Genomic DNA, 14832 nt, shown 5'->3' on the forward strand with positions numbered 1-14832 from the left:
AGATATACTGAAGTCAGACTCCTTCTCCTGGCGAAGCAAACATTGAAAAACATCTTTTGAACCTGGCACAAAAGGAACATACTGTGTTAAAACATTTGTCATTTGTATGGCCGTTGTAAACTTGTCCCTCTGTGAACCCTGCAGTTACTACAGTATAGTACAACATAGAGGACAGTAAGTCTGCATGATGTTGGAAAAAAAATTAATTGCGATCTTTTTTGTGTATGTTTTTACAGCCATGTCCACAAAAACAAAAGAAGTCTGATCAGTCCTCATAGGCCCACACTGTATGGGGGAACGACTCACATGAAGTGAGTTTATGAACAATATGTTATCCACAGTTAGACACATAGCTGACCTGATTGACAGGTGGGCACAATGTAAGGGTTCTTCAAGAGGCTTACAGCCCACCTCAGCTCCATGTCGTTAGGTTGACTAAAAGTTAGCATGAGACAATATTTCCAGCATGGCGGCTGCTGCCGTGAGCCTCCAGAGCCCCCTACAGTAACATCACTCAGCCTTGGTCCATTCATATTTGCAGTTTATGTTACGGCCCTTTGTGATGTCATGAACATTTTCTGAAAAGTGGAGCAGACAAAAGACGGAGAGGATGGACTTTTCTCATAATTAGGGGCTTTGTTGATGGACTAGCAACACATAGTAGTGTTAGTAAAACATGGTGAAGTATGTTTTGCATAAAATATGACTAGAACAGTTTGAGAAGAAAAAAAATCTCCCCACCTTCCTGACTGCATTTGTATACAGTATAAAGGCCGTCACTGTAGTCAAGCTTTTTTTTAAATTGGCTAAACAACCAGATGAATTATGAATGAAACACTTTACACTGATTATTTATATAGGTGTTAGCTGTAGTACCATAATATATATTGTACGCCATCTGTCATATGCAAACTGTTGCACCTCTTTACATTTAGGGAAATCATCAGAATCGTCAAACAGCTTTGCTGACTCTGACTGTTACTGTGGGCTGTCATGGAAGACACTTTCATTAAATACAGTAGAGAGATAAAAGCCACCATTGACTCCTCCTCTGTTACACTGCAGCCACTTTCTGTAGATCGAAACAGATGTTGGGCCAAGTGCTGATTCCTGGCTGCTGCTTGGAGACTTTTGTAAGACCGTTTGAAGCAGAGCAATGTTTTACTAAAAGTTGGAATGTTTTAACTTCTAACCCTCTGTGGTCTGAAATTGAAAAACATGCTAAACCTTCAAGCGATTAGAGAGACACAACAGTACTTGTGTTCTACTAAAGAGAAAGAAAGAAGCAAACATCTCCTGAGGACCTCTGAAAAAAGTCATTATTTGACTGATATTGTTTTAGTCTTTTTGAACAAGCATTAATTAGTGCTGCGGCCTTTCTTGGCCAGCAGGGCACTCTTAAAAAAGAGATTTTTAATCTCAACGGTTTAATAAAGGTAGAATATTAAACCACTTCTGTAACCATAACCCGGGTTGTTTCAGGGTTATCTTTCCTCCAGCAATCATTTCTTGTGACATGACCTCTATGTTGGACTCTGTTTTAATGTAGATTATCTTCAGGTTTTTTTCCTTTATTGAGATGACAGCTGAAGAGAGAAGAGAGAGTAATTTAGAGCAGCGAGGGTGGAGCTGACATGCATGAAAGGGTCAGGGCGGGGAGTCGTGTGTGTGTGACCAATGCGTCAAAGACTATAGCCTCTTTATATGGAGTGCTTGCTCCATTGACTGAGCTAAACCCACGCCCCTTTGGACATTTTAATCGATAACTTTAGCTCTTGTGAGGAGTTTTCAGCTGGTTATAAAATAGAAATTAATACTGACACCTCTAAATGACCCACAAATGAAAACATCAGCTACAAGATTGATTATTCCTGTATAGTTATTTTGACTGCCGGTTGTCCATGCAAATAGGTCAGACGAGGAGATTAACAGTGAAGAGACTGGCAGGGCTTTTGTTTTCATATTCTGTGGAAAAGAGTTGAGAGCATCAGGGTCATTTTATGAGAGAATACTACCTACTTCTGTACAGGACTAAATCTGCAAAGAAATAAGTGGTATTGTTTTAGTCACAAAGTGAAGATTTCTTTCAGGAGCTTTATCCTCCCATCACATACTGATAACATCTTCTCCAGTTAGAATCACAACACTTTTTAGGTTTCTTTTTAGTCCCTCAACAATAAGGTGAAAACTCCTTTATTTGCCATTGTCATTAAATATTGGTTTGGTTTATTTCAGATGTTCATCAGCTAATCTTAGTGTCCACTTGAGTAGTAGTATTATTATTACTTTGTTCCTTCTGAAGTCAACTTACTGTTTGTTTTTTTTTAAACCAGTCCAAACATAAGATTAACTTTAGCTTGATGTATGTTTTGTGAGGTTATTTGACATTTTGGGAAACTAAATTGAGTGAGTGATGTTTGTGTTTTTACATGTAAATAGTGTAATTCCACCTCTGCTTGGGAAAGTGATTTATTTCAAGAAGTGTTTGAGGCTGTTGTTTAGTACTCACAACCTGCTGTGTCTGCTGGAGGAACCTCTTGTGATGAGCTTCTTTTGTTCTGTGAGCTGCAGTTCTCCTGTGTATTTGATACTGATTCAAAGTAAAGCTGAACTTGAAGTGAATTTTCCTTGACTCCTGTGACTTTGTTTGGTTCTCCAAACCTCCCTTACTGCACGTTACATCCTGATGAACTGGGTCTTTAATTCCATACTCTAACAATATTATATTTGTATACTTGTTGTTTAAACTTTTTTGGTTTTAAATCATTTCTGTGTGATTTAAAGTCTTTTCAACTTTCATTCAAAGTAACTTTAATTTTGAGGTGATTTTGGCGATCCTGTGGACAAATCATTTTCTCTTCTCTGATGTTTGACTAAACATGCATAAGTAGAATATTGTAAAAGAAATCTGCAGATTTAACTGTCTGACAGCTGTCTAAATTCAGGGGCAGCTCAGTCTGTGGGGATCCTGAACCAGAGGGTTATTGGTCCAAGTCCCGATATGGAAATTGGTCTGATTGCTGGAGAGTTGCAAGCTCACTTTTCAAGTACTTCATTAGGGTCCTTTGAGCAAGGCACCAAACCTCCAACAGCTCAGGGGCTCCCCTTTTGTGCAGACCTCCCACTCTGACATGATTGTATATCCATAGGTTCCTCTTTGTGCTCGAGTGCATGTTGGGCATGTGTGTGAGAAGCTATATGAAGAAATAACTAATACCACTTTGTTGGGCATGCAACAACTCAGTGAAATGTGTTTCACTTTTATGGTTTTCTCACTAATAGTCTGGTTTGCTTCCATAGGTTCTTGAGGCCTTCAGATGATCAGTTAAAATGTCTTACAGGAGCTATAGGGTTAATGTTGTAAATGATATTTGCTCCTGTCAGAGTTTGAATAAAGGTTCTACTTCTTACCTCTAATTTAAGTCTTGTTTTATGTAATCCTCAGATGCAAGACATGTTTTTCTTTTTAAAGAGACAAATACATCCTAAAAAACAAACAAAAAAAAGAAACTGGAACATCTCATATGAAAAACTGGCAAACACCATTATCAAAGCAACCAATCTTTTTTTCCTCATAAAAAATCCTTTAAGAAAAATACATTTGAGGACTAGATGTGCTTTCAGTTATTGCATAATGAGGTCAAAAACAAACGCAACAAATCTATCTACAGAGGAAAGCAATATGTTCTTTAAAGATTTCTTCCATTTTCGATTATCGTCAGTTCAGACACTTTACACCCCCCCGAAGAATTTTATTTACAATAGAGGGCAAATCAAAGTACTTCTTTTTCATCTGTTGTGTCCTTTCACAATGAAGTATAAAACCCTGAATTGTTGCATTCCTTCCTCCTATGCACAGAATATATGTAGAGGGAATTTATATGGTTTCCTTGGTTACTGACTTTTTATGAAGTGATTTTGCACTACCTTCACAGTACAGATCTAAAGTTAAACCTCAGCTTGTGCCTGTTATTGCAGAATTATTCTTGGCTGCACTTCATGCTGACTGTTATCACTGCTGTAACCATATCATTAGAGCAAAGCCCATCCTCAGGGGTATTGTAGCTCTCACGCATTGAAAACACACCTTTACACTTCTTCAGAGATGTTCTTTAGAGTAGTACACACATCAGAGCTGAGCCTCAAGCTACACGATAAACCTGCGCTGCTTCTGAACACCTGCATAATCTAGTATGTTTGTTGTGCTTGTCTTTTCTGTCATAGTCGTAAATGGGGACCAGACGCTACTGCGGATCTACACCTGCGGATCTACTCCTGCGGATCTACACCTGCGGATCTACACCTGGTCCAGTGAAACATGAGATCTTGGAGGATTCCCTCATAAAGTGGTCACTCAGTTCATATTCATACTCATACGGACGAGTTCCTCAACAGTGACATGAAGTCTGCCAATGGTAAACGTAAGTTCCTTTTTTTTCTAAAAAAGCTGAATACACATGAGGAAATTCACCAACCATGTTTCAGTATAACTTATTTGTATTCATGATGAAGGTATTCATGATCAGCTATGCAAACTTAAACTTTATCTACTTTTAACACTGCTGCTTTCCCAGACATTACCCCGTCACTATTTAATCATCCTTCTCCTGCAATCTAATATTGACCAGCAGATGGCAGTGTGACTACACAGAGCTGTAGGCGCTGTCCATGGTGCTGAAAAAAATGCACTCTCTCCCTCTCTCTCTGCAGTTTAGTATGTGGCTGGTTTACAGACTATCCGTCGATCAATCGTACCTTTTATCGATCTTATCTTTTCTAAGTATGTTTAGCTCATATCTCTCTACCTATATATTCACTTTCCCTACATTTATTTATCTGTCTTCCATCGCCTTATGGTCTGTGTTGAGTTGAAGCAGCAGATGTGCGCTGTGTCAAATGTCCCTCTTGTATAGGTTGAAACAACATTCTCTCTAGGAGTGTATGCTGCTATGAAGACTCCCAACGGTAGATGTAAAAAAGACATTTCTATATAAATGTATTAAAAGAGACTAAACTAGCCCAGTGCACAGAGAGCTACCAGCTTGATAGATGACTCACAGAAATGCTGTGAAATGGTTCAACCCACACAAACACAACCACAGCCACACTCTGAAACACATGCAACACACACTCTCAAAAAAAACACATGTTGTATGTATGTGCACACACCGTACAGCCTAGAATCATCCAATCCCATCTCTCTCTCTCTCACACACACACACACACACACACACACACACACACACACACACACACACACACACACACACAGGCAGATATCAAAGTTGAAATGGTTAACTCTGAACATGGAGAATGGCACTTGCCAAGTGGAACACAGCGTGGATTAACATGCTAAGAGATTAGCAACAAATCTATTATGGAATTATTTGAAGCTAAATGAAGCTGCTGTAGCCTATTAATCCTGTAACATGTGGCCGAGGCACCCAAGGGGGCTGTTTAGGGGTCTGACGCAAAGTTAGGATGAGCAACAACTCAGTATGTTTTTCCATGCTGTAACAACTAGCATTGTGAGAGAATTTAGATAAATCTAACAGATGTACGAGGGAACATGTTAACATACACTGACAGGTGAAAAGATTGGACATGCATGTTTCAAACATCTGAACACTTTTAAACATTCAGCACTCTTTCTTAGACTTTATAGTGAAGTTTTGTATGTTTTTTTCATTCAATTTCCTTTAACTGTGATTTTCACTTGACCTTTTGACAAAACTAACTTTATTTCATTCAAGCTAATAAGAAAAAGTCAACATAGTTAGAAGACAAAATTGTGCTGAGATGCAGTGATCCTAGCTGCAAATTAAAAAACAAACAAACAATAGATTTCGTTACCAAAGAGCTTAAAAACAAAATGAGGGTTTATAAAGCAAATTCCCACAATGATTTTTTACATTAAAAAAAAGTAATAAGACCCAAAGAAAAGGGACATGTAGCAACTTTTTTTTTTCACTTGATCAGCTTTAAAAGCTTCGAAGGTGGCGACACATGATACATCCTCGTGTAAACACACTCCCAGAAAACCAGAAGTGACTTCACAAAAGCTGTGAGCATTGTCTGAGTCTATACTCTGTGCACCCACTCTCTTTGTTTTGGCTGTGTGAAAGTAGTAGGTGACACCTGCTGTGAAAAACTGTAATGGACCAAATTGGGAGTGACATGTAATTTGCATTTTGCCTCTAAAATGTTGCTGCTGTTGGTCGTCTCGGCGGCTCAGCAGGCTAAGTCTCCACGTCGTGTTTGTAGCGTTGTAATCTCGTTAGTGTGATCCTCTGCACATACCACCAGGGACCGAGGATCAATAACTGGCTCGTGGCTCTGTTCGGGGTGCCACACTCGTACAAATATAGTGATGGGAGAATCAGGGTGGTGTTTATGTGGCACTGAGATTGATTGGCAAGAGGTCGATTGTGATGTTTTCTAAAGTTTAATGTGTTTTTGTGCGTTCATCTCGTTGCGTGTTCCATTTACTCTTTTTTTCTTTTCTATGTCCCATTTACTCAACTAGTCACTTTTTCATCAGCCTTTTACTCCATAGTTTTCCTACACCTGCCCCCCGTCCCCTTCCCCTCATTCACTTATAAATCCAGCCTTTCTTCTTTTTTTCTTCTAATCCCTTTTTTCTTTCTCCTCTCCCTCCTGTTAGTTGCTTATCTCCTCTCTTAAACCATTTTTCCTTCTTGTCTTCCCTTCCCTTTCCACCTCCATCCCTCACTCTTTCTTGAAATGGATCTATTTTCCTCAACTTTTTAATCCACCCTTCCTCTCCTTCCTTGGACTAAAATGTCTCCTTCATTCCACTCCTCTCCCTACTTTCGCTCACCTCCCTTTTCTGTCTCTCCATCACGTCCTTTATCCTAACCCTTCCATCCCTTTCCTTCTTTCCCAACTGTCTCCTCTTCAATGCCTTTCTCTTCCCCCTTCTACATGTTTAACTTCTCTCTGCTGCTTGATCATATCAGCTCATTTTCTCTCTCTCTGCTTTTATCATTTCATCCATCACTTCTTGCTCCCCCTCCCAACTCCTCCCATCTCTTCTTCATGCATCCTTTTTCCTCTCCTAGTCTTTAATGCCTCCGTTTTCCTTTCATTAAGCTGACATATAAGTTTCCCTTCTTCTTTTCTCTTTCTTTACCTCTGATCCCTCAGCTGTCTGTCCTCTCTTGCCCTCCTCTGAAATACCCTTTACCCCTTTTCTCTCATCCTTTCTAACTCCATCTTTCTTTCTATCACTCTTTTCTGACTTCCTCTTCTCCTTCACTATCTCACACTTTATCATTCTCTTCCACCTCCCCGACAAACATCCTCCTATCTTCTTTTTCACTCTTTGCGTCTACCTCCCTCTCTCCTGCACTCTCTCTCTCTCCCCTCACTCACTCCCTCAGTCGTCGCTCGCTCGCCGTGCTGTGCGGACCTACCAGCCACCTCTCTCCTCTCCTTCACTGACTCTCTTCCTCTCTCTGTCTGTCTCTCTCTCTCCTCCGCTCCTCCGGTCTCTGCTATGACAGCTCACACCAGCAGTGTGTTGCCCGATCTCAGACAGTCAACCCGTCACCGGTTATCCTGTCCACGCGTTACCATGGACATGTGTGTGTGGGATATTCGTGATTGATCCTCGGGTCTAATAATTTTTCTGTTTAAAAACGAAAGAAAGAGGAGGAGGGGGGCGGCCGTCCTCTTTTACCCCCCTCCGCTTCCTTCAGCCAAGCAGAGCGGCGAGGTGGGGAGAAAAAGGCTTTCAAAATAAGCCAGCTTGGATTAATTTCACAGCAAAATGACGGATTTGGGAGCGCCTGAGATGCTGCTGATGAGGAGGAGGCTGAACGTGAAGACGAATGGCAGGCTGAGACGCGACCTCCCGCTTCTCCTCCTGCTGGGGCTCCTCTTTGGGGATTTCTCCTCGTCCAAGGGTGAGTTTTGGAGGTTTTTAGATGTCTGCGTGTTTGAGCGCGTGCCGCCGCGCGCGCTGTCATGCTTGTATGTGTTCGCGCGAGCGTGTGTTGCTCAGAAGATGTTGGTGTGTTTGCGTGTGAGCGCGCGCGAGAGAGTCAGAGGGAAAAGAAGGCTTGTTAATTCGTGCGGTGTCGTTGCTGCAAACCAGTTAGTGTATGTGTCTACGTGTGTCTGCGTGTGTGAGTATGTGCGAGAGAGGCAACAGAGTTACGTGGAGTGTGCGCGCGCTCGCTGCGATTGGAATAGCGTGCGTGTGTCCTTTTGCGCGAGCCGGTTTTGGAAACGGGGAGGAAGAGGGGTGTAAAAGAGAGAATGAGAGCTAGCCTATATGCAGGCACAGTGGGTTATTGAGTGTGTGTGCGTGTGTGTGTGTGTGTGTGTGTGTGTGTGTGTGTGTGTGTGTGTGTTTGTGTGCGCGCGTGAGGGAAAGAGAGTGCAGTGCCCAACTTGGACACAATATTACATCTGGGGAACAGTGTGGGCATACTTAAATTAGTCCTCCATGCTGTGCAGGTATATTTCATTGAAGTTTAAATAAAGTTCTGAATAAATCACAGAAAAGTTTAAAAAAAAATGTCGTGCAGTTTTTGTAGGTTTATACAGCAAAGTAGGGGCTGCATCTGATTCAGAAAAGTAACAAAAAAACATCTTCTTTACACAAACCTTGGAAATCAACTATTCAACCAGGTTGCTCTCTACAAAGTAAACAGAGCCACAGAGAGAAATTGGGTGATTTTTAATCTGCAGGGTATGTAGAGAGGAATTCCCAAGCACATAGTATAATATGATCTTGTGGAGTCACACACAAACATGCACAGACACTGAGTATGGTTGTGTTGGTGGCTGTGGAGAGCATGATGCTCCTACAGGGGATTGATGCTGTGTCAGCAGCCCAGCAGGTTTGTGTTGGTGGAGAGTTGAGATGGAGGCATCGAGAGGAAAGCGTTAACATTCCCCTCGTTCTGTGGGAGCGTTACTGTTACTCTGTTTATCAATAGCTTCTCTGTGTTCACGTCTCCTCCCTCTCGTTCTCAATGCTTGTCCCTCTGTATTTCCCTCTCTCTATCTCTTTATCTAACTATCTATCTCTCTCTCATGCACGCACACACACAAACACACACTCATCTGTCAGATTACCCCTCTGAGATGAAGAACAAAATGGTTTCTAGCAGTGTTAAGATTCCTGATAATTGTCTCTATCAGTACGTTGCTCTGTGGTTTTCACTTGCCGCTGTTGTATCACCGAGTGTTACCTACTGTGTTAATTTATATCTCGATGGTGTACCTCCTACTGAGTGCAGGTTGTTAACCTGTAAACAACTGATTTGTGATATTGGTGGTGGGGGGGTGGGGGGGTTGATGAATTTGATGATGGTGCATTGAAGCGTTTCATGACTGAAACACCTGCTTCTTGTTACTTATGACTTATCTTTCCATTCACTCTGTGTGCATGTCTTTATGTTTCCTACGTCCTTTATCATGACCAATCTGCTTTTTCCATTTTGTTTTTTCAATCCATAAGCAGTTACTTATTTTTTAACAAGAAATGTAAAAAATCACGTGATAAGCTTGTTAAATCCATCACCAGTCGCTTTTCCCCATGTCACATTATTACAATGTGATGTGCAGCATACCAACAGCTCTTTTAGCCACTGGAGAGTCGAAGACCCTCAAAGAAAACAGAAGAAAAGAAAATTGAAGGGCAGATAGACATCTGGAAAGACAGACGGGGGGTGGAAATAATTCATTTCTTCAAACCAGAAACCCCAGATGGTTGGCAGCATTTTAAATGTGAAGTTGCACTTTAAATTCCAACGCACAACTAATTATTGATTGTCTCGAAATGTCACTTAAAAATGTCATAAAAAGTCAGGTATCTTCAGACAAGAACTGAAGAGCAAAAATGAAGAAAAAAAACACATCTACGGCCCGATGAGAGAGAAGAAATTCTGAGTTAACACATTTTGTTGCCGAAGCAGACGATAAATTCTTATTAATTAAGCAAAGAAAATCTCAATCAGTCCCCTATGAGATTATAAAAGATGCCTTTGAGCATGTCTTACAGAAGTCTAAGGGATTAGATTTTTGAACAAAACATTAATTATTTTTGTAATTTCTACAACTTGTAGAAATGATGTAGAAAAATGATGATCGAGAATACTTTTATCGCAATTCGAATAAGAAGCCATTAAACTAATTTCCAAGATAATGCTAAAGAATAAGCTGCATTAGTCATTTAGTAATTTAAGAATAATGTTGTTTGTGACTCTTCATCATAGATATGCTACATGTAAAAATAAAACAAATAAGATGTGGGTTTCTTTTCCTACTCATATTTACAATCTTTGCATACATTTGGCTGCTGCTCTATGTTTCTTTATCAAAAGCTGAGATGGATAGAAAAATATATTCCGCCCATTCATCAACAGGCTTTTTCTGCCAAGAAATGTCCAAATGTCCAACTGTGATGTTAATTCCCATAAAAACCCAGCGAGTGCTTATATAATTGATAAATTGTTAACTCTACTCTGCAGGGGACTGGACAAAAGAGATTTTTGGCACACACACTGTCGAGAATAACATGTCACAGAGCTTCATTTGAGACACCCACTGGGACTATAAAGCACTGGTTTAATCGCTGACGCACGCACTTATTCACTTAAAGAAATGACAACACGCATATGCATACACATGCACGCACGCACGCACACACACACACACACACACACACACACACACACACACACACACACACACACACACACACACACAGATACAGCTATACTCTCACAGAGGACACTCAGAGACTTCTTTCCTTTCCATTTGAAAGTGAGGCCTAATAAAATGTTTCAGTTTCCAAAGCTTTTTAAGGTTTTCATCCCTATGAGGACATAAACTCACACACTCTCTTCATTCACACCCACACACACACACACACACACACACACACACACACACACAAGTACATGCACATAGTGACAATTAGCTGACATTGAATCAATGCCAAACAACAAGATATTGGAACTAGCTGTCATTCGCCCTGCCTGGCATACTAATATCACACGCACAGGAGATGGACAAACTCAGTCACAGACACAAGCTAACACACAGACAGACAGAGAGAGACACATACACACACACACACACACCCACACACACGCACAGGAGATGGACAAACTCAGTCACAGACACAAGCTAACACACAGACAGGCAGAGACACACACACACACACACACACACACACACACACACACACACACACACACGCACAGGAGATGGACAAACTCAGTCACAGACACAAGCACACACACACACACACACACACACACACACACACACACACACACACACACACACACACACACACACACACACACACACAGACAGACTGTTCCTGTGGGTGAGAAGAGAGCTAATTAAAACAGAGCGATCTGCCCAATTCAAATTCACTGTAAGTACATTAAACTAGGGGACTTAGGCATATAGAAGTGTGAAACATGTTTTCACAGAATAAACTGTAAAGAAAAATAATTTTTTTCTCTATTGCAAATATTGTATTTTTGAGTTTTATAGAAGTCTTGAGTTTCAACTTGGCCCTGGGGGAATTTAATTTTTAGCGGTAGACATTTTTACCTAACCAAGTACCTTAAAATCTGGATTATAAATCACAGCAGGACAGTACATAAAACACAGTACTGCCTTCCTGTGTGACTATTTCAAATGCATTCCAAAAGTCCACAACTTGAAGTTTAAGCTGTGTAGCTGTTCAGCTCTTCTTGTTATCCGTTGTCACCATGTGGAGTTTACACTCCTGCTAGCTACCATAAGATATGGGAGCATTCATTCATGTGTCATGGTAAGATTGAAGGCTGTGAACCTGCAACCTTCACTGGTCACTTGTCGTCTTGTCTGTGGAGCCTTTACCGCTGGCTTCTTCGTATGCATACATATGAACCAATGAGGGATAAAGGCTGTTAAAAGTAGTCTGAACCATGATGTATCCCAACATGTTTTGTGCTGTGAAGTAGCTACTTGTAATGCCCAGTGAATGGGGACCACATTTCAATCAAGTCGTGTGCAATGAGTGATTGTCACGGTTGGACTATCGGGTCATGACCGTGCATGTTTCATCTTTTTATTAGAGTATGAACTATGTTGGTTGCACAGAAGCAAGGGGTAGTACGGATAATAAGCCAAATGTTATGGCTCCAAGACTTTTCTGAACCTTTTGACCCTGTCTTTCAGTTATCATATTTCTGGTAATACATTAAATATTAGTATTCTTCTTTAAAAGAGATGCCACTCTAAGCTGATCTTCCTGCCAGTATGACTCACGACATCAGGATTTCCTCAACATGCTTATGATTCAAATGAGGGTCATGTGAATAGAAGTTAATAATCCAAAGTATAGATTAAGAGCACCAAATAAAAAGAAGACAGCGAGATGGACATGGCAGCTGTCAAACCCCATAATGGAATTCTATAAAACCACTTTTGTAATGATGTGATTTTCTTTTCATCATTACAACGACAAGTGTATTTCATCAGGATTTTTTTGTGATATAGACCAACTCAAAGTGGCACATAAGTGAGAAGTGGAAAGAAAATGATACCTGGTTTATACACTTTTTTACAAATGAAAAACGGAAAAAAATTCTGTTGACTTTTTTTCTTAATACATCCTCAAAAACTTCTCTAGTTCGTAGCGTGTTACATTGCTCCTTATCATGTCTTCTACATTATTCTGTCTTTCTTTATGATGTGAGCTGCCTTTGTGTTTTGTTTTTCTTTTTAGCCCATTATAAACAGCATCAGACATTTAATCTTAAGTGAGCTGACATTAACATCTCTTTTGGTCACACCGATTTAACCACTTGTGTTCCTGCGATTAGGTTAATATCCACCACATGTAAAATTATTTTACAGAATGATTTAAGGATTTTTCAACATCACCATCATTGGCACCAGCTTCCTACCACGCCTACTAGTTATCTGATTAAACAAACAATTATTAATATTGCATTGATGTGGGCCCACGGTGCTGCTTAAATGTGTCAAAGCTGTAACCCAGCCCCTTGTCACTATAGATGACTGTATCTCTGGTTAATATGCCTTCTCTTCCCGCTCCACTGCCCAGATGTAAACCAGCATCGTGGACAGATGGTATCTCATCGGAGCAACGCTGTTTGGCAGTACTTTGATCTAAAAAAATGGAGATATAGTTTTATGTAAGGCAGGCTGTGTAAGGTGAAACCAAAGACTGTATGAAACATGACCTAAGTCAGAGATTTGAAGCCCAATGATGCCATTCACCATAAGGAATGTGGTCTCAAACTGACTTTCTGTCGACTTAAACAGCTACGACTCACCTGTCTGTTCAAACAACTTTGCCCCTAATAATGCTAGACTCGTGATTGGGTGATTAGGCACGACTCTCCGAGCGTTGGATTGGTACCAGTAGTGTTCACAGAGGTGCTCAAAGGCTCAATGTGCTCTGAGCACCTGAATAGCGAGAAACGTTCACTAGCCTACTGTGTCAAAGTAACTGATAATCCTCATGCTCTGAGGGGAATCTTTTTCCTCCGATAGATGAATCCCCTCTGTGATACACTCTGTGTGCAGACTGCTTTTCTTCAGTATTCGAAGCAGTCAAAATGACAGCCGTAAAGATGTTACCATTATCGTAAAAAATGTTTTCAAAGACTGACAACATTCAGTGAACCCAACATCGAAACATAAATTATTCAGATTAAATTATTATTTGAAACAGGCTGTTTTCTTCTGCTGTCAAAATGGGCAGGACTTTCTTGGCTTTTCAGCCAGCCTCAAGTGGATGCTTGGGGAATTGCAGTTTTTTTTTGCAACTGCACATCATCTTCATTTTTCGACAGCGTACAGTTGGTTGCCTCTTGGATTAAACTGGCATTTCACCGCTCGATTAGAAGACCTAAGGGACAGTGGTGTACTGTTCACATCAGCCAAACTTGTAAATTGAATGAATGGAAGTGTGTGCTGATGTGTATATTTTTGCACAGTTGTGGAATTCCCTTTACCAGTGTTGTTTTCTTACACACGCACAAATCTGCTTCCTGCGTATGAGGAGCTTGGGAACACTTATACCTTTCACCTCTACGTGGGAGAAGTAGATAAAAACACTTACACACACACACACACACACACACACACACACACACACACACACACACACACACACACACACACACACACAAAACACACACACAAACCAACACAGACACAGAAAGAGACAAACGTTGTCCGATATTTTCAGGTGCATAAACTGTAATTGAATCCCCTTAGTCACACCAAAGACCAAACACAGTTCAATCCAGCTGAGATTGGGAAAACAGCAAGGGAGGCTGTGTGTGTGTGTGTGTGTGTGTGTGTGTGTGTGTGTGTGTGTGTGTGTGTGTGTGTGTGTGTGTGTGTGTGTGTGTGTGTGTGTGTGTGTGTGTGTGTGTGTGTGTGTGTGTGTGTGTGTGTGTGTCTGATGATTTTCAGGTACTTGAGGGTCCTTCTGTTTGTCCAAAAGAATTTGAGACCAAAGAATACATACACACACTTTAATACAGCTAACTACTGCAGAGTACACGGTTTAACGAAGACCAAAGAGTGTGTGTGTGTGTGTGTGTGTGTGTGTGAGAGAGAGAGAGAGAGAGAGAGAGAGAGAGAGAGAAAAAATGCCATAAGCAATGAACCATTCCCTTTTTATTCTACTGAAATCTAAATTTATGTATGTACTTTATATATTGTATACAGTAGGTGCAGAACCTGTGAAGTGTGACTGTGCTTCTATTAATGTCACAGAGCAGAAAACGCAATGTACATATTAAGGATACACGG

General features: G+C 40.7%; 1 protein-coding gene across 2 annotated transcripts in view; it reads left to right on the forward strand.

Moving 5' to 3' along the window:
* Positions 1-7179: 7179 nt before the first annotated feature.
* Positions 7180-14832, forward strand: part of LOC306821691 (CUB and sushi domain-containing protein 1) — a 418062-nt gene continuing 410409 nt past the window's right edge. For both annotated transcript variants that reach the window (XM_079340244.1, XM_079340245.1), the window contains exon 1: positions 7180-7928. In XM_079340244.1, the coding sequence (XP_079196370.1) occupies positions 7793-7928 (136 nt within the window). In that variant the 5' untranslated portion in view covers positions 7180-7792. The remainder of the gene's footprint in view (positions 7929-14832) is intronic.

The sequence above is a fragment of the Symphodus melops genome, assembly GCF_947650265.1.
Source record: "Symphodus melops genome assembly, chromosome: 3".
NCBI lineage: Eukaryota > Metazoa > Chordata > Actinopteri > Labriformes > Labridae > Symphodus > Symphodus melops.